General features: G+C 41.6%; 2 protein-coding genes across 2 annotated transcripts in view; both read right to left on the bottom strand.

The window, feature by feature from the left end:
- Positions 1 to 51: 51 nt before the first annotated feature.
- Positions 52 to 8221, bottom strand: LOC102305715 (potassium voltage-gated channel subfamily V member 2). Its single transcript, XM_005934848.3, has 2 exons — positions 6207 to 8221; positions 52 to 3293 (listed from the first exon to the last, which is right to left on the bottom strand). The coding sequence occupies exons 1-2, from the start codon at positions 7470 to 7472 to the stop codon at positions 3012 to 3014; spliced, it is 1548 nt and encodes a 515-aa protein (XP_005934910.1). The 5' UTR covers positions 7473 to 8221; the 3' UTR covers positions 52 to 3011.
- A 4934-nt stretch (positions 8222 to 13155) lies between these two features.
- LOC102306530 (very low-density lipoprotein receptor) overlaps positions 13156 to 19060 on the bottom strand; it is a 28941-nt gene continuing 23036 nt past the window's right edge. Inside the window, exons 12-13 of the mRNA XM_005934850.3 lie at positions 17710 to 17870; positions 13156 to 15273 (exon numbers count right to left, since the gene is read on the bottom strand). Coding sequence (XP_005934912.1) covers positions 15238 to 15273; positions 17710 to 17870 — 197 coding nt within the window. The 3' untranslated portion in view covers positions 13156 to 15237. The remainder of the gene's footprint in view (positions 15274 to 17709; positions 17871 to 19060) is intronic.

Here is a 19060-nt window from a genome sequence, read left to right as displayed (position 1 = left end):
GCACAGCTACAAGCATTTCACCCCCCCATGTCATACTGTGTGTGTGTGACAAATAGAATTTGAATTTGAATTTGATTTGAATTTGAATTTGAAATGGGACACTTAATATAGTTAAAACTCTATTTGCAGGGTTAGTCGTATCTGTAGAGACAGTACTTCGCTGTAGGACACAGCTAAATATCACCACAGTAAAACAAGAAGACCTTAACTCACGTGGATGGTAAAATGCTTTTAAGGGCTTGGCCTTGAGATTTAAATATTTCCCTGCACTTTGTCTTCAAAAGCTTTTTAATCCCTTTCGGATTTATCGTGAAAATATTTCTTCATCTTTCTGTTTTGGTTTTTTCTGTCTATACAACACTTTTCAGGCATGCTTCTGTGTAAATTTCAACCAAAATAAAAAGAAGTTCTTTCTGAAAGCCTGTTCTTCCTCGTTGGAGTGCTGCCATGACTATTATTACTCTTCCAGTGACCTTCGTTGTTTAAGCGCTCATGGTCTTAAATTTCCTCTATTTTGCACACAGTTTTTTGACCGGGGCTAGAAGGACTCCAAACGCTTTCAAGGACCTTTTGTACATTTTAAAACTCATTTTCCACGCTGCCAAGCATCAACAATGATAAGTCAAACATCTTCAAGAGTTGAATACTAAAAGTGTTCGCACTCCCTGCTGATTCCTGACAGAAAACACCTGATCCCAAGTTCCCCTTCAAGTTTATGTTTAATCCCAGAGGCTGTCCTACTTTGCTATCCCCACACGTTGAATGATTTTTAATTGAATAATTTTGCAATTTTGAATTGATCGAGCATGTTTGCCTCGCGTGTTCAACCTTTAGCACTTGGGTGAGAAAATTACAAATATTTCAGTTCATATTTACACTGAAATGTACATGTTTACGTGAAGCATAACAACTAAACATAGAACGTGAACCTCAAGGTTTAGTTGCCATCGGCCTTGGGATTGTTTTTTTAGTCAAGGGTTAAAAGTGCTGAGTTAAGCATAGCATAAAAATACTGCTGTAGTATATGGAAATATAAATGCGGTTATAGTTTCTGCTGTCATGACACTAAAGCAATTTGGAGAAATGAAAGAGAAAGACAGGGAAGGGGAAGAATCTAAAGCTTAATCTTACCAGACTAACTGCATTTCACTGTGAAATATGGATTAAAAAGTCACCAGTGCTAGGACTGAATGTATTATGCTCTGTGTGAGTTTGCAATACCTGATGTAATATGCTGTGTAATCTCTTTTAAAGACTGAAACCATGCACAGCTCAGTTGACTACGAATCTGGAAAAATATGTGGCTGTAAGGTGATATGCAGCTTTTTAGTCACCAGATGTCAACTCGGGTGAATACCTGCTGGAGAATTCGGACCTGTATACTAAACAGCGCACTCCACCAAATGAAGTGATATCTTATGGAATAGTGGGGTCTACCCCTACAGCAGACTATCAAAGTCATTTAAATATAATGGGCAAGTATCAACTTTAAATCTCCCCAATTACATACAGACCAATTGTCTGTATCATCAACTCGGTCCCCTATAACATGTCAAAGTTTCTGGCTTCAATCCTCAATCCGTTAGCAGGCAGCTCTAAACACCATATCCAGAACACCTTGGATTTTTTTGAGAAGGTGTTGTGTTCTGTAAACACACATGGATCAGTGTAATCAGTCTGACTCTCATCATCCATTGGAGCATAAACTGGGTGTCATCAGGACACTACAACACGGAGCAAATTACATCCCCACAGACCGAGTGGCCAGGAAAGCAGAAGAACATCACATCAAGAAGGCCCTGAGTAGGCCCAGCTGAACATTTGTCAAAGCCTTCCCAGCTTTGGCAAAAAGAAAGCTCCAAGGTATCCAGGAGAGAAGGACAACTGCTGCCTAAGCACTTTAGTGATCCCTTGTGTGTCAGGAGTACGGGAACAGCTAGGACGCATTTGAAACTGATCTCACAGCCCATTGCTGTTATATCTTTTACTATTTTACTTGCTATGATTGAGCATGCATCAAGACTTTAAAAAAATGGAATTTCCACAGGACACACAAGGCAAAATAAAAGTGACATATAGAAATGTTTACAGTAAACACTGTGAAGAACTGGGAGCACCAGTCTAATGACAGGAACTGTTGTGAAGTCCTCCCCCCAGACATTAAATGTGAAAATGACCTTTTATTTTCCTGGTACAGAGCTCAGATAAGGCCATATAAACATTTTCTTTTATCAGGCATCAAGCAGTGACATGAGTGTAAAGAAACTGCATAGAAAATGCAACTCTCTTTCAATAAACATCTATTTTAAGGACAGTTTTTAAAAATTGTTGGTAATTTATTACTTAACCTTTGAGGCTAACATACTGCAACATAATAGATGCAAGTTTTGTTGTATTCATTTGTTTTTATTAATCCCAAGTCATTTGGGAACAGAGAGAATACATTTTCCTCTTGGCACATGTCAAAACCTGCTCACATTTTATCCAGAAATGTTTAATTTGACCTTCACCAAAACATCGTGTCAAGGTCATTATTCCTTAGTACAATTTTGCTTTAGCGGGGAAATCTACAGTGTAACCTATATGGTAACCAGAAACCCCTTTTAGCCCTGTTTGGTATGTCACAGTCGCATGTGACACATGCTTAAAAAAGAAGGTGTCATTGGCAGGCATTCATTATTTATAATTCACTGGTGTCAGGTGGAAGATAAGCATCACGATGGATTCACCTGAGGTTAAAATACCTGGGTTGGACATCCAGGCTCCTTTTCAATCGCATGAATTACTTACATACAAGATACATACACAATGAAAAAGAAACAGTGGTGCATGTGGTAGTTGTGAAACTACCAGGCCTGAAATTGCATCAGTACAAAGAAACTTTCCACTTCCTCTTCCTGCCCTCGTTCACATGTGCTAGGTTAAATTTTTTTGCACCACATTTTAATTTTTGAAGGCAGCTTGAGGCTGCAGCACGTTCACAGTACACAGTGGTCATGTATGAGATGCACTTAGCGTGGGGATTGGGCTGTGGTGTCATCTTCTTCAAAGGGATGGAACCATGCATCCATTTTACGCTTGAGTCTCTTCTTAAGCTGAAAGCGGCGCTGGACTGAGGTAGAATTGTAAGCTTGGGTCTTTAGTTTGCTGTAGTAATCAGAGAACTTGTTAAACAGGAAAGAAATCGGCATGCCGTTGAGGATTATCCCAAAAGTAATGCATCCAAAGGCCACGATGCGGCCCAGGATAGTTACAGGAACCACATCCCCGTAGCCCACAGTGGAGATACTGACCTGAGAGAGAAAAGGGGAAACAAAATCCTATGTTCAGTTTCCAGGAATGTTTCCTTTAATCAGAGTTATTTTTGATTCTAAGAATGAATTAAAAGTTTACACTAACAAGTAGTACAGCTGGCCTTGAAAATATCTGCTGAATCGACACTTACTTGTTTAATTTCACTTCAAAAGCAACACAAAGACATTATCTGAAGTCTGCAGTGCAAGTATAAACATTAAAATGTGTAACTTTATTGGACAGTTCTGTACAATCAGGCTGCTGCTTCCATCAAAACCTACACCCTAGCCTCTTTGTGGCTCTAGCAGGTGTCAAAATACTTAAGAAAAAGCACAGACAGCAGACCACTTCCGTTGACCAGTGTTAGGATCGCCATCTTCTAATTCTTTATGAGAAAACAGTTTGGGCAGGGTTTGCCTTTCATGAAATGACATTTAAGAAATTTATGCAAATAGACTAAAAAAATGCTGAGAAGAATTTAGTTTTTTAAGCCAAACATAAGTACAGATCACTGCATGTTACATTTGTGAAAATCAATTAATTTCTGTGTTTGACTAATAAGTAGTGGAATAATAACCTTTGATCTAGAGAGTGTTTACATTTCTAGACAGGTGAAAGTCACACTTGTAGGTGTTAGAATGTTCAACTTATTGCTCAGGGGAAGAGTAGGTAGGTGAAAAAAGACTGCAAAAGGAAATACGCGGCTGGTTTGGGTTAGGGCTTAGGTGCTGTAGTACACATTTCTTTGACACTTAGAGCCCCCGAGAGCAGCCAGTTTGCTTTTCTACCTTTAAAACCTACCTTTAAAACCCGCCTACCAGCCAAATGGCTTTTAGCTAGGCTTTAGCTTCAGCCAAGTGGAAGCTAAATTGGCTAGTCATTCATATGTAAATTAGGTTGTTATCTGAGAATTCTGGAGGGGAGTGGGTGTGTGTGAATGATTGCTAATTTCTAACTGCCAACTGCCTCTTTGTTTGTCCGGGGGTGGGGGAGCTGCTAAAAGCTGTGAACTTCCTTTTGTGTTCGTCTTGATGCATTCTCAATCATCCAGGGAAATAAATCTCCAAAAGTCACCAACTTGGAGTGTTTCAGTTTGCCATCTTAGGGAGAAATCAACACACATGGGTGTAGGTCCTTTGTTGCTGAGATTTATTGATAAAAACAGTACAAAAGACCAACCATTTGTACACATATTTACAAATAATAATAAAAAGTGAGTGAGTACATTTCAACATTTTCAGCAATCACTCACAATCCTGGCACTGCCATGGTATCTGTAGTCTGCATTTACCACATGTGTATCTGTAGCAGTGAACACATCGCACAGTGGCATGATTGTTCTTGCAGTTTGTGTTTGACCTGACACATGCTCTTTTCCAGGGCTCAGGTGTGGAGGGTTGTGTCCAAAGCAACTGTTCTTTTCTTGCCTTCTTCCCAGCTACATGAGAGTGAGCCACTCTCTTGCAAGCGCCACCAGGAAGTCCACCCGTCTTTCCTTCGTCCCGGTGCATGCTTGATACAGCACATGTGCATTCAGTGCTGCCATGTCAATCATGTTATAAAACACGGCAACTGGCCAGCGCCGTGTTCCTTGCGGACAGTGTACTCCCGAACCATCTGGTCCATCACATCCACGCCACACTTTGTTTTGTTGTAAAGGGTGACAGTGTTTGGCTTCCTTTTGGTAGGTGTTATCAGTCTGAACCACGCTGTGCATGCTGCTAAGAATATAGACTGTCTTCTTCCGTTTGGCCGCATACGCCGTCAGCGTGGCAGCAGAGGTTGAAAACACCTAAGAAATAAGATAAATTGTTATTTCCATAGCCCTTTTACACACAATGAAACACATAAACATAGAACCACAAAAGACCTGCAACATACCTGAGTGGTGAATTCATTGCGATCTGTCTGTCTAGTGGATTGAGGAATTTCCCTGCGAATCTTGTTGACTGTGCCGAGGATGGTGGTTTTCCGTCTAAGAAGTTTTTGCGCAAGTGAAAGCGATGTGAAAAAATTGTCGTGGTAACATTTCTGCCCTTGTCCAGGAATGGTTCCATCAGCCTCATAACTACATTTTCGAAAGTCTCTCCCCACGTGGGATCGATTGGGGTCCTTGCCAAGATATGGGAAGACATTGCAAATGTACTTGGATTTTAGGTTGCAAGCCACCCAAAGACTTGATCCCAAACTTGTCAGGTTTACTTGAAATATACTGCAGGAAACAGCACCGAGTCTTTGATGGGAAAAGCTGTTCATCAACGGTGATATGCAGGGTTGTAGCACGTGATGCAGTTGGTGACAAATGATCCCCACACACTGGAAATGCAGACTACAGATACCATGGCAGTGCCAGGATTGTGAGTGATTGCTGAAAATGTTGAAATGTACTCACTCACTTTTTATTATTATTTGTAAATATGTGTACAAATGGTTGGTTTTTTGTACTGTTTTTATCAATAAATCTCAGCAACAAAGGACACTACACCCATGTGTGTTGATTTCTCCCTAAGATGGCAAACTGAAACACTCCAAGTTGGTGACTTTTGGAGATTTATTTCCCTGGATGATTGAGAATGCATCAAGACGAACACAAAAGGAAGTTCACAGCTTTTAGCAGCTCCCCCACCCCCTCATTCACACACCCCCACTCCCCTCCAGAATTCCCAGATAACAACCTAATTTACATATGAATGACTAGCCAATTTAGCTTCCACTTGGCTGAAGCTAAAGCCTAGCTAAAAGCCATTTGGCTGGAAGGCGGGTTTTTAAAGGTAGAAAGGTAGAAGCCTGGCCGGCTGGTGTTGAACCTTCCTTTTATTAGCGCACATAATAGGCAGATGTTTGCTTAGAAAGAAAAAGTCAAAGGCAGACGTGGAGATGTGGCGTTTATAGCTACAGACAGTGATACTTACTGCTGCCCACCACCAGGCGTACGGGATACTGCTGATGGGAGAGCCTTCGGTTTCCCTTTCTGCTGAATGCAGAAGAGCAGAGAATGTGAAGATTCCCAAGGCGATAAAGAGAAAAATGCAATAGGCCTCCTGGTAGCACCTCCGCAGAGTAAATGCAAAGGCCCTCATGCCGGTCGAGTGGCGGGCTAGCTTCAAAATCCGAAAGATCCGCAGCAACTTGACAATTTTGAGGACGTGGCTGAGCTTACTGACCCGGGCCATGGCCCTGAGGTCTTCCTGTGCACTCACATCCTCGGAGTCAGTAAAGGCTTCAAAGATGATCTGGACAAAATAAGGCATGACTGAAACCATGTCCACAAAGTTAAGTCCGCTCTTCAAAAATAATACAATGTCAGGAGTGGTGATGAGACGAATCAAATACTCAAAGGTGAAGAACACAATGGTGACGATCTCTCCCCACTCCATGTAGGTTTTGTCATCGATTCTGTACGACTGTAGTTCTTCCACAGTGTTGAGACACATTGAAGCGATGGACAAGAGCACGAAAAGGTTAGAGAGCAGCGTGAAAGTCTTCGCAAGAGTTGACGAGTACGGATTCTCCACAATGTTCCACATAGTCATCCGAACGTCCCCAAACATCATGTCCTTGAAATACTCATCATTGTACTTTACCTCGACCTCAGCCATTAGTTCTCTTTCCACCTTCAGGTTCTCCTTCAACTCATCTACCTTCTCCTGAAACACCATCCAACAGCAGAGCTGTGTGTCCTTCAGGCTCAGGCCCCAGTATGCAATTTCTTCCTCAAAGCTGATGGGACACATTTCCACTATGATCCAAAGCACTCCGGTTGCATAGAAATGGCAGATGTGGTGAAAGAAGGCAGGATCCCGGTCAAAGAAGAACTCGTTGCTGCACACAGAGTAGTCATCACAGAGGGTGAGGAGTTTTGCCTGGTCCCGGCAGAGAGCTAAGGAACCTATTCGAGTGTTAGGATATCTAACTGCACACATTCTTGGAATGTAAAACACTTTCCCTCCTACATTTAAGTTCATGTTTTGCTGGGGTTTGGGTGTCTTCTCACCTTTAGGGCAGTCATCTTTAATCCCAGGATAGTCCAGATTCTTCAGTGAGCTCCACGCTTTGGCTGTTTTTTCCTGAGAAAATGGGAATGTTTTATTATCCTTTGTGCACTTTGAGAGAGAGCTGACACTATAGCAGGAGCTCTGCAAACATGTTTGCAGCTGAGCGTTCTCTGAGCAAGCCATATCAGCTGTGGTCCAAGACAGGAAATGCAACAGAACAAAAAGAGGAAAACAACCATTAAAAGAAAGACTTGAAAGGGGTGTAATCAACACATGGTAAATCCACGAATATCTGATCCTGCAGCCACTTCTGACATCTCAGGGGAAACGGGGTTTTCCTGTTTGATGGCTCAGCTGTGGCTGATATGGTGACTCCTGGAAGTCAGGGGACAGAAGGAATTTCCTCTGTTTGTTACAGCAAAGACAACACATTGGACTTTACGACCAGAAGATCAGGACAAGCAGCAGGGATTTTATCCATTTAATCTCATTGGGACCCTTCCAAGTGCCCTTAAGTAGTTGTATATTTAGGAGGGAGGGGCATGAAGGGCAGGATTAGTAAACAAAGTTGCTTTAAGGATTTTGAACCTACGCAGGTACAGGGAAAACAAGCAAACCTCACGCAGTAAGGCCTCAGCCAACCAGGAAGTGTAAACCAGAACCTCCTTGACGTGAGACAACAATACTAAACACTGCACCACTGTGCCACCCTCAGTGGTCATTTTTTTTAAAATTAATATTGAAATCACAGCATCTAAATTTTATACACATAAAATACAGGATAAAATGAAATGGAATGAATACTACAGAATGTACATAAGGTGCAGTTGAAGTCTGGCAGCGTGAGCAGTGTGACAGTTCAACTGTTTAAGAGGGAGATGGTGAGGGGAAAGAAACTGTTCCTATGTCGGGTGATCCTGGTCTGCAGGCTTCTGTACTGTCTGCCAGAGGGCAGCAGGTGGAGAAAGTCTGTGTCCAGGGTGTGAGGGGTCTGTGATGATTTTCCCCGTTTCCTGGTTCTTGAGAGGTACAGATCCTGGATGGAGGCAGGGGGGCGCCGATTATCTTTTCTGCTGCCCGTACAGTCCGCTGCAGTCTGCTCCTGTCCTGTTTAGTGGCTGCTCCATACCAGACTGTGATGGAGCACAAGACAGCCTCAATGACTGCAGTGTAGAACTGGATCAGCAGCTCCTGTGGAAGACTGTACTTCCCCAGTTGTATCAGGAAGTACATCCTCTGCTGGGTGTTTTTGAGGATGGAGGAGATGTTGGTCTCCTACTTCAGGTCCTGGGAGATGGTGGTACCCAAGAACTTGAAGATCGCCACAATTGACACCGGGCTGTCTGATATGGTTAGGGGGAGCAGTGTTGAAGGATGTCTCCTGAAGTCCACTGTCATCTCTACAGTCTTCAGCACAGATGGCAGAAATGTGGAGTTTTACATAAATAACTTAGAGTTAACCCTGACATCAAAACTTCAGTATCTTTGTCTTGAACCCAACAAGGTTTATCAGCCTTAATAAAATGCAGTCCAATTCTTCAATTTCTGCAAAACAAGTAAGTAAAGTTGTATTTATATAGCACCCTTCAAGACAAAAATCACAAAGTGCTTCACAGAAGCTAAAACAAAAATAAAAATCAACCAAAAGCAAGTTTAAAAAGATGAGTTTTTGTAACTAATTAGGTTAATCAAAAACACATCAGTAACACGACTGGGTATAAAAGGAGCATCTTAGAGATGTAGAGTTTATCAGAAACAAATATCAGCAGAGGCTCACCAATCTGCAAAAAAGAACAACAACAAATCAGAGAGCAATTTCAGATTAAGAGAGACTTTGAATATCTCTTTTACAGTGCATGCGTACTGTTGTCAATAAGTCCAGAGAATCTGGAGAAATCTCTGTCCACAAGGGACAAGGCTAATACTTGTGATCTTTGGGCCCTCGGATGGCATTGCATTAAATGAGAGAGATTACTGTCTGTGAACACAGTTCATAGTGCCATTCAGATACAGGTTAAAGCTCTATAATGCAAAGAAGAAGCTATCAGTTCTATTTGTATGGCGCCAAATCACAACTACGGTTGACTCAGGGTGCTTTATATTGTAAAGTAAAGACCCTACAAAAATACAGAGAAAACCCAACAATTCAATGAACCCCTGTGAGGAGCCACTTGGTGAGAGTGGAAAGGAAAAACACCCTTTTAACAGGAAGAAACCTCCAGCAGAACCACACTCAGACAGAGTCAACCAACCATTGTCATATACGTGTGCACTTACAGTTAAACTGCACATCAGTCCACTGAAGCAGAAAAAATCTTCCCACACAAAATGAGCACAATGCAGCACGGTTATCAGGATAGACTGTGGGTGGTTACATCCTCTGCATGCTACACTGATGAGGTTTGAACTAGTTCACTGACTTAGTAAATTATTTATGAATGTAAGTGGATGTGAAACTTAAAACATGCTTTGACTACACTAGGAATAAGTCTCTTCTACATTTGTCATGAGACAGCTGTGTTGCTACCAACACACACTCGTTGGTTAGATAAAAAAAGGGTGTGTAAATCCTGTATATGTGTAAGACAGATTGTGTAAAATGTAATCCATTGGTGAATAGTTAACTTGGCTATCTGAAAAAACCCACCCAACCACACACAAAAAAACCCAGCTGGGTGTTGCCCTAGATTGATGGCTTATGTGCTGTGTTGTGTTGAGGTGGCTATAAAAATGAGATTACACAAACTGCTGAGGACCTGAAATCCTACATCAGAGCTGCAGGAACTGCTGTCCTCACTTCACAGACACTTAAAGAATAGTTTTAAAATACTGACTTCTAATAAATCCCTCATATTAAAGAGACACTACCAAGCTATTCTGTTTTGCCTCTGCACTCTCTACCACTCACTGGGACACAGAGTAATCTCTCAGCTTAATTAACTAAGCGTGATCTTCTCCTTCTCCTGCTAACCTACTTATCTCACTTCAGTGAACTGATCATAAGATGAAATCTGCGAGGGACAGAGGGGGATTGGGCAGCTTTATCGGAATACTACAAACATAACACAAACTGGAAACATGGAGTTGGTAGTGGTGCAGTGAGTGATGATGTTTCTAAACGTACTGACAGGTGTGTTTGATGTGCTGGCCAACCAGAAGCTTGAAACATACAATTTCACTAAGGTAACAATGTTTCATAAGCGACATCACTTCACAATACTTTCTGCAAGACCTCGAATGGCGTGAGCCTCTTCAGCTGGATGAAGATAAAATAGAAACAGTTCCATCAAAGGTTTTTTTTTTGTTTACATAATTAAGCCTTAAGAATTCAGAATAACTCACGCTCAGTTCATTTTACACTGGTTCCTGTCAGTCTCTGTCCCCCATCTCAAAATATTACTGCTAGGCCTCTCACATGCGCCCGAATAAAGAGATCATATCGTATCTGTTTTAGCTTCTCTCCACTGGTTTCCAGTGAGGTTTAAAATTGATTTCAAGGTCCTCCTGTTTGTATACCACTACAGGATGTATGTCTACAGAATGTGGTCCTGTAGACCTAAAACTAAAGATGACTCACTCACATTTTTGCTCATCCTAGCCTCGGTGCCTTTTTCTGTTTAGCACCTACTAACATGTGCTTTACTTATTTCTTATCTATTCCCTTGCTTTGTTTTTCTTTATTCATTCTAATTTTTGTACAGCATTTCTTTTTTTTTTTAATAGATATTCTTTATAAATAAAATTTAAGTCGAGTCATGTTTTACAGTCTTGATACATGCTGGAATTACTGAAAGAGCATCTCAACCTCTGACCTCATTAAAATCGAGAAAAACTCTTAAAGCTGGAGGCAAAAATCAGTTTTTTTCAAGTGTGTAATAAGAAACTACAACGAGATTTTATGAATGATTGTGACGTGTTGATTCCATCTCTAATTTATACATAATGTCTGTGACATCACGAGCCTCATTTTGCTAAAATGCACCTTGTTGTCGGACATTAGACACCAACAGTTATTATATTTTCAGTTACTGCCAGTTAATAAGGCAGAACATGCTGCATGCTGCATGAGTGAACGGTAAGAGCGACATTTAAGACAGCAGCCATTTCCACTTATGTTTGGCATGCTAAAGATGAGCTGCCGAAGTTCAGACTGAGCGTCAGAACGCGGAAGATGCTGATCTGCTGTGGTTTTCCCACAAAATCAGCTCTAGGGTTTACAGAGGATGGTCCAAATAAAGAGAAAACATCCATTGAGCGGCAGTTCTCTGAGAATGTTTGCTAATGCCAGAGGTAATAATATAATCAGACTGCTTCAAGCTGCTGGGATGGAAACAGTCACACAGGATGCCACTCCTATGAGTCAATAACAGGAAATTGATGCTATTGTACCACAGAGGCTTTATCTAGTATTTCTGCTGCAAAATAATGATAATAATAATGATGGATTAGATTTATATAGCGCTTTTCAAGGCACCCAAAGCGCTTTACAATGCCACTATTCATTCACTCTCGCATTCAGTGCTAGGACCAATTCTGTTTACATTATACATGCTTCCCTTAGGCAGCATCATTAGAAGACATAGAATACATTTTCACTGCTATGCCGATGACACCCAGCTCTATCTGTCCATGAAGCCAGATAACACACACCAATTAGTTAAACTGCAGGAATGTCTTAAAGACATAAAGACCTGGATGGCCGCTAACTTTCTGCTTCTTAATTCAGATAAAACTGAGGTTATTGTACTCGGCCCTGAAAAGCTTAGAAATATGGTATCTAACCAGATTCTTACTCTGGATGGCATTACCTTGGCCTCCAGTAACACTGCGAGGAACCTTGGAGTCATTTTTGACCAGGATATGTCCTTCAATGCACATATTAAACAAATATGTAAGACTGCGTTCTTCCATTTGCGCAACATCTCTAAAATTAGAAATATCCTGTCTCAGAGTGACGCTGAAAAACTAGTTCATGCATTTATTACTTCCAGGCTGGACTACTGTAATTCATTATTATCAGGATGTCCAAAAAACTCACTGAAAAGCCTTCAGCTGATCCAAAATGCTGCAGCAAGAGTCCTGACAGGGACTAGAAAGAGAGAGCATATTTCTCCTGTTTTGGCTTCCCTTCATTGGCTTCCTGTTAAATCCAGAATTGAATTCAAAATCCTGCTCCTCACATACAAGGTCTTAAATAATCAGGCCCCATCTTATCTCAATGACCTTGTAGTACCATATCACCCTATTAGAGCACTTCGCTCTCGCTCTGCAGGCCTACTTGTTGTTCCTAGAGTATTTAAAAGTAGAATGGGAGGCAGAGCCTTCAGTTTTCAGGCCCCTCTTCTGTGGAACCAGCTTCCAGTTTGGATTCGGGAGACAGACACTATCTCAACTTTTAAGATTAGGCTTAAAACTTTCCTTTTTGCTAAAGCATATAGTTAGGGCTGGACCAGGTGACCCTGAATCCTCCCTTAGTTATGCTGCAATAGACGTAGGCTGCCGGGGGATTCCCATGATGCATTGAGTTTTTCCTTTCCAGTCACCTTTCTCACTCACTATGTATTAACAGACCTCTCTGCATTGAATCATATCTGTTATTAACCTCTGTCTCTCTTCCACAGCATGTCTTTTATCCTGTCTTCCTTCTCTCACCCCAACCGGTCGCAGCAGATGGCCGCCCCTCCCTGAGCCTGGTTCTGCCGGAGGTTTCTTCCTGTTAAAAGGGAGTTTTTCCTTCCCACTGTCGCCAAAGTGCTTGCTCATAGGGGGTCATATGATTGTTGGGTTTTTCTCTGTATCTATGAAGCGCCTTGAGGCGACTTATGTTGTGATTTGGCGCTATATAAATAAAATTGAATTGAATTGAATTCACACACTGGTGGAGGCAAGCTACGGCAGTTGGTAGAGTCACTTTGGTGTGAACAAAACAAAAGCATAGATCCATCCTGCTCTGTATCACCAGTTTAGGCTGGTGGTTTTGGTGTAATGGTGTGAGGCAGACCTTCCTGGCACACATTGGACACCTTAGTCCCAACTGAGCATCATTTACAACACCAAAGCCTACCCGAGTATTGTTGCTTCTTATGTTGTAGCTTCTTGGGATGTGCACAAACTGTGTGATGCTGTTGTATCAACATGGATCAAAATCTGAGGAAAGTTTCCAGCACCTTGTTGAATCTGTACCATGAAGAATTAAAGCAGTTCTGAAAGCAACAAGTGGTCCAACTCGGTGCTAGCTAGGTGTAACTAATGAAGTGGCCAGCGAGTGTATAGTTAAAAGAGGCAAACATAAACGCACAAACACAGTGAACTCAGGTCTGTTTGGAGTTATTAATTAAAACAGATCATTGCAGTGCAGACAGAGGTGCAGGAGGCTCCTGACATATAGTACAACTGGTGCTTTGTCACAATTGGATTAGCTAACATTTTCATATTTTCCATGCAGAGAGCAATGAAGCCAAAATGCAAAAACATCAAACGTAGGAAAACATACAATTCTTTATTTGACTCATTTACAGCAATTAACAGAATTATGTAAAGTACAGAGACAGCACTAAAGCAGCTACAATACTACTGCAAAATAAATAAACCCACCAAAATAAATACTAACCATACAAGTCAGCAGTTTGTACCAACAGATCTTTTTTTTAAGGTCCAACAGAAAAAACAAATCAAGAGACTGAAATCAGATAAGGCATGTCAACCATTCAACAGCATCAACCACAACCGCATCAACACACAAACAAAAACATGAAGAAACCCCCAAACCAGTTATAGGTTTTCTAACAGTTGGTAATAGACTAAGAAAAAAAGCCCTTTATGTATTTATTTAAGGTCACTTTAAACTGAATTGAGATTCCAAATGATGCCATAAGCTGGGTTAGGAATGTTGAAATATTTAACTCAGCCAGCTTCTGAACTGGTAATAAAACGTGTGCTGCACAAAAGTGGCTGCTAGATAGTTGATGTTATATTGTAGAAAATAGGAAAGCGGTCTAACACTGAGGAAAGCTCTCAAAAGTTTATCGAACTAAGACGAAGAAAAAAAAAAGGGTGACCATTTAAAAACAAAAAACAAACATCCTGGTAGGGATGGATTTTTTAGATCAATATTTAACTTTCAGCTTTAATCCAGTCTGTGAAAACACACAAGAGTGACCTTCTGCACTTTGTACCCTGCAGGATTCACACCAAGTGTGTAAACAAAACCATGCATACATTTGGTGATGCTCTTTAAAATGTGCCAAACTAAATGTCTATTAAATTAACGCATTTTGCTCGCTTGATTCCTGATTGATGTGAGGAAGTAAAACTTGTAATACTGCTGGAGTTAAGTTTGGTGAATTGAACACGAGGCAAAAAGTATTCAAAACATTCAGTAAAACGATGCAACTAAACTAAAATACAAATATGAACAAATATTAGTGACTAAATAATTTCATCTGTGAAACCTCATCCTACAGTTTGCTCATTCTCTTTGATCAAAAGTGCAAAACATATCAAAGAAACCAGCAAACTGTGTTGTCAATTATCAGAACGATCTCACTGCCAGTGTCCTTCATACACATATTTTCACCTCGTCTTCAGTTCACATGGAAATGTGAAGACCTTAACAGTTAACCTGATGAACATTTCTTAGACATACTTAAAGAAAAAGAAACTGGATGTGCTTGTTCACCATTAAGTAAATAAACTATGACTTTAACAAAAACAAAGTGAGTTGCGAGAGCTATGTGAAAAATATCCTGAGAAGTGAAGGACTTTCCTCCTCTTCAAATGCAGATATTTATCCCAGATCACAGATTTAAACTTCCAGGGGAGTTGGAACTCTCAGCCGGGCCTGCTTGCTGCCTTGATGTCCTGTCAGCTCTGAGGTCTTTGCCAGGGGTTAAAACACCACCAGGTTTACCGGGAGAAACCCAGTCAGCTGATCACTTGTGTCAAACCTTCACTCACCGTCCAAGTCCCGCTTAAGCAAAGTTTCCTGGCAGCAAAGAAAACACGACTTAGTCAACCTGCTGCATGGGATAAGCCTCTAACTTGTGAGTCAAACTGTGTTTCTATATATTATAGGATAAATTCCACATAAACAAACAAAAGAAACTCATTGATGGGACAGCCTGTTTGTTTATATTGTGATTGTGTCAGTTTAAAGTCTAGACAGGAGGAAGAAACTGTAGCTTAACGGATGTATTCTGTACGCCTTTCAAACAGCCCACATTTGCAGTTCTTTCAAACTATTTTAAAAGCTGAGATGCAAATGAGAAAATCTGAGGTTGCTGGCTTCAAATATTAATAGTAAGACATGCGTGTGTGCGTGTTTTTCCTGAGGAGGAAACACCTGTTGATTGCGTTGCTTCAGAAGCACGAGGCTGTTTTTTTAACTACCAAAAGAGAAAGTTGCTGCACTTACCACAGCTTAATTCAAGGACAACACACACGAAACATTTAGGAGCAAGGAGCAATATTTAGAAGCACTAGGTTTTTTGTCATCCATCCCAATTTTACCCTCAAAGAAATCCACTCTTCTTCACCAGAACTGCTTACAGTGACTTGATAAGATTTGACTGACTGTAATGAAATAACTGAAGAAGGATCACCAGGTTTCAATCCACATTAACCCAACCCCTGATCTGTGTATCACTATTGAACGCGGCTCGAGTCAAAGCAGCAAGCAGAGCCCAGCCAAAAACAAACAAATGCATAAATGTTTAATGGGGGGGGACTCCAATAAATGGGATGATCTTAGCCAGCCTCCTTAGAGTGAAAACATTGTTCAGGGCTACTAAAGGCTGAGTCAGGGACCTTATGATAACACATCGTGCTGTTTGACAATCCTGTTTCCTCTAATAAGAGAAGCCTGCACATTAGCCACAATATACTCCCTCACATCTACTAATTCGCTCCTTCGAGCATGCAAAGCAGGCCTCTTTAGACGTTAATGCAAGCCTAAGCTCTACTTCTTTGCTCTCAGACTGCAGGCTTGCTTGTGGTTCTCAGGGCATTTAAAAGTAGCTTTCAGGCCTCCTCTCCTGTGGAACCAGCTCTCTCTTTGATAATCCAGCCCTAACTATGTGCTTTAAGTGACTCTGTTGGAGGTTTCTTCCTGTTAAAAGGGAGTTTTTCCATCCCACTGTCACAAAGTGCTTGCTTATAGGAGGTCATCTGATTTTTGGTCTTCTCTGTAACATTGTAGTCTTGACCTTACAATATAAAGCACCTTGAGGGGACTGTTGTTGTGATACGGGGCTGTATAGCTAAACTTCAATTGAACTGCTAGATTAGATAGCACCCCTCCGTGAATCGCTGCCTTATCGTGGTGGAGGGGTTTGTGTGTCCCAGGGATCCCAGGGGCTATGCTGTCCGGGGGCTTTTGCCCCCTGGTAGGGTCTCCCATGGCAAATTGGTCCTGTGAGGGACCAGACAAAGAGCGATTCAGAAGTATCCTATGAAAAGACCATCGAGGGGACAGTTCACCCTGCCCGGGATAGGGTTACTGGGTCCCCACCCTGGAGCCAGACCCGGGGAGGGTGCCCGACGGAGAGCGTCTGGTGGCCGGGTGCGCCGAGTGGCAGTTCAGAGTACCCAGCCTTCTTAGAGTCCTTGGGTAGGGTGCTGGAAGGTGCTCCACCTGGAGACTCTGTTGTCCTACTGGGAGACTTCAATGCTCACGTGGGTAACGACAGCGAGACCTAGAGGGGCGTGATTGGGAGGAACGGCCTCCCTGATCTGAACCAGAGCGGTGTTTTGTTATTGGACTTCTGTGCAAATCACAGTTTGGCCATAACAAACACCTTGTTTGAACATAACAGTGTGCATAAGTGCACGTGGCACCAGGACGCTCTAGGCTGCAGGTCGATGATCGATTTTGTAATCGTATCACCAGACCTGCGACCATATGTTCTGGACACTTGGGTAAAGATCAGGGATGTAAAGCACTGGGGGAAAATGCCGGTTTTTATTTGGCATTTTCTTTAAGGAATAGTCCAATAAACGCAATGAACAGTTTGTTTTTGTGTGCAGGAAAAAAAATGGGAATGACAAAAACATTTGAAAATACGACTTATATGGCTTAACCCACGTGCATGTGGGTCCAGGTTCAGTTTGCAGTTGCATGCTACCTGCCCAATAGCTATGGTTTCCCTTTATTGTTTATTATGTAGTTTCCTTCTTTGGATGTGTTTTTGCAGGATTATTAAATCACTGGGAGCAGTGAAAAAGAAATTTTAAAACATTTTTGCTAGTGAGGGTTGCATCTTATTGTCCTAAAAAAGATAAAACAGAGGGTGTAAGATAGCCATGAAGTGGGAAAACAACATGTAAAGCAGTTAGCTGTATCTCTCACATGTGCACACAAGCTTAAAATATCTCTTCTCTCCACAAACACAAACTACTGGTTTTACCTTCAAACTCCTCTCACCTTGACTATACGTGTGTCTGAACCCATCGGTGGCTCTTGAATGACGAGGGGGTCCTGGGATTCCTTCAGGGAGAAGCTCTGCACAGTGAGAGATCTGTAAGGTTGGAATTCTTTCCTCCACCACCACGCAGCCATTCCCACCAGCAGGACACTGAGGAACACTTGGAAACACACACAGGAAATTCATCAGTTTTTTGGAGTTCCAGACATGACATAGAAGCTGAAGTCATGCATGATGTCACTTCTATTACCTCCACTGAGTGGACAAATGGGTGGCTGCATGAATGGAAAAACACTTGTGGAAAAAGCCCTTTGGACTAAAAACGCTTCATAAAAACTTGAAAACATTTACTTATGTGTGGTAAATGAAATGCTTCTTATTTTGCTTTTCTACTAAATTTGAGCATTTTTATAAAACAGGTCTCGTTCACGCACATTCATATAAGCATTTTTTGCAAAGATATTCATTTGCAAGCTTGACTTCATACATGTAATCAAGCATTATATTATGACCACACAGGTGATGTGAATAACACTGATTATCTCTTTATTATGGCACCTGGTAGAGGTGGGATATTATCAGGGAACAAGTGAACATTTTGTCATGGTGGCCCGGGTCTGCTGTGGTCAGTATCTATCAAAAGTGGTCCAAGCAAGGAACAATGGTAAAACCAGTGACAGGGTCATGGGCGGCCAAGCCCCATCAATGCACGTAGGAAGCAAAGGCTTCCCTGTGTCGTCCAAACCAACAGATGAGCTACCGTAGCTCGAATTGTCAAAAAAGTTCATGCTGGTTCTGATAGAAAGGTGTCAGAATAGACAGTGCATTAGTTAGGTGCATATGAGGCTGCAGAGACACAAACCAGTCACGGTACCCATGCTGACCCCTGTCCACCCTTTCATGGAAACCGTATTGCCTAATGGCTGTGGCTGCTTTCAGCAGGATAATGCACCCTGCCACAAAGCAAAAAATAAAAAATAAAAAAAATGTTTCAGCAATGGTTTGAAGAGCACAACAAACAATTTGAGGTTTTGATTTGGTCTCCAAATTCCACTGATCTCAATCCAATCGAGCATCTCTCAGATTTGCTGGACAAGTCTGATCCATGGAGGTCATACCTCGCAACTTACAGGATAAATACAACAAAACAAAATGACACGACCAAGACAAAAACTGTGGTATTTTGTAAATATAATAATAAATGCCAAATCACTCTGTAATTGTGTAACTTTATTAGCAGTGTCCTCCTGAAATGCATCAACAGCATCGAGAGTAGCTCTCTGCCCCTTAATGCTCTCTGGTCGCTATGGTAACGCGTAAATATTTATTTCAAAATAAGACACACAACTA

This window comes from Haplochromis burtoni, unplaced genomic scaffold (assembly GCF_018398535.1).
Source record: "Haplochromis burtoni strain Fernald_Lab_line unplaced genomic scaffold, NCSU_Asbu1 Contig_189, whole genome shotgun sequence".
In the NCBI taxonomy this organism is placed as follows: Eukaryota; Metazoa; Chordata; class Actinopteri; order Cichliformes; family Cichlidae; genus Haplochromis; species Haplochromis burtoni.
The sequence above is the reverse complement of the archived record's forward strand: the minus strand, read 5'-3'. Positions and strand labels throughout refer to the sequence as shown.

What these genes read in the sequence shown, in the direction of transcription:
- LOC102305715 (XM_005934848.3), bottom strand. Translation starts at nt 7,472, where the DNA reads ATGGCTTGCTCAGAGAACGCTCAGCTGCAAACATGTTTGCAGAGCTCC. An exon ending in ACGCCTGGTGGTGGGCAGCA is followed by an intron (nt 3,294 to 6,206) that starts GTAAGTATCACT and finishes TTTCTCTCTCAG; the next exon opens with GTCAGTATCTCCACTGTGGG.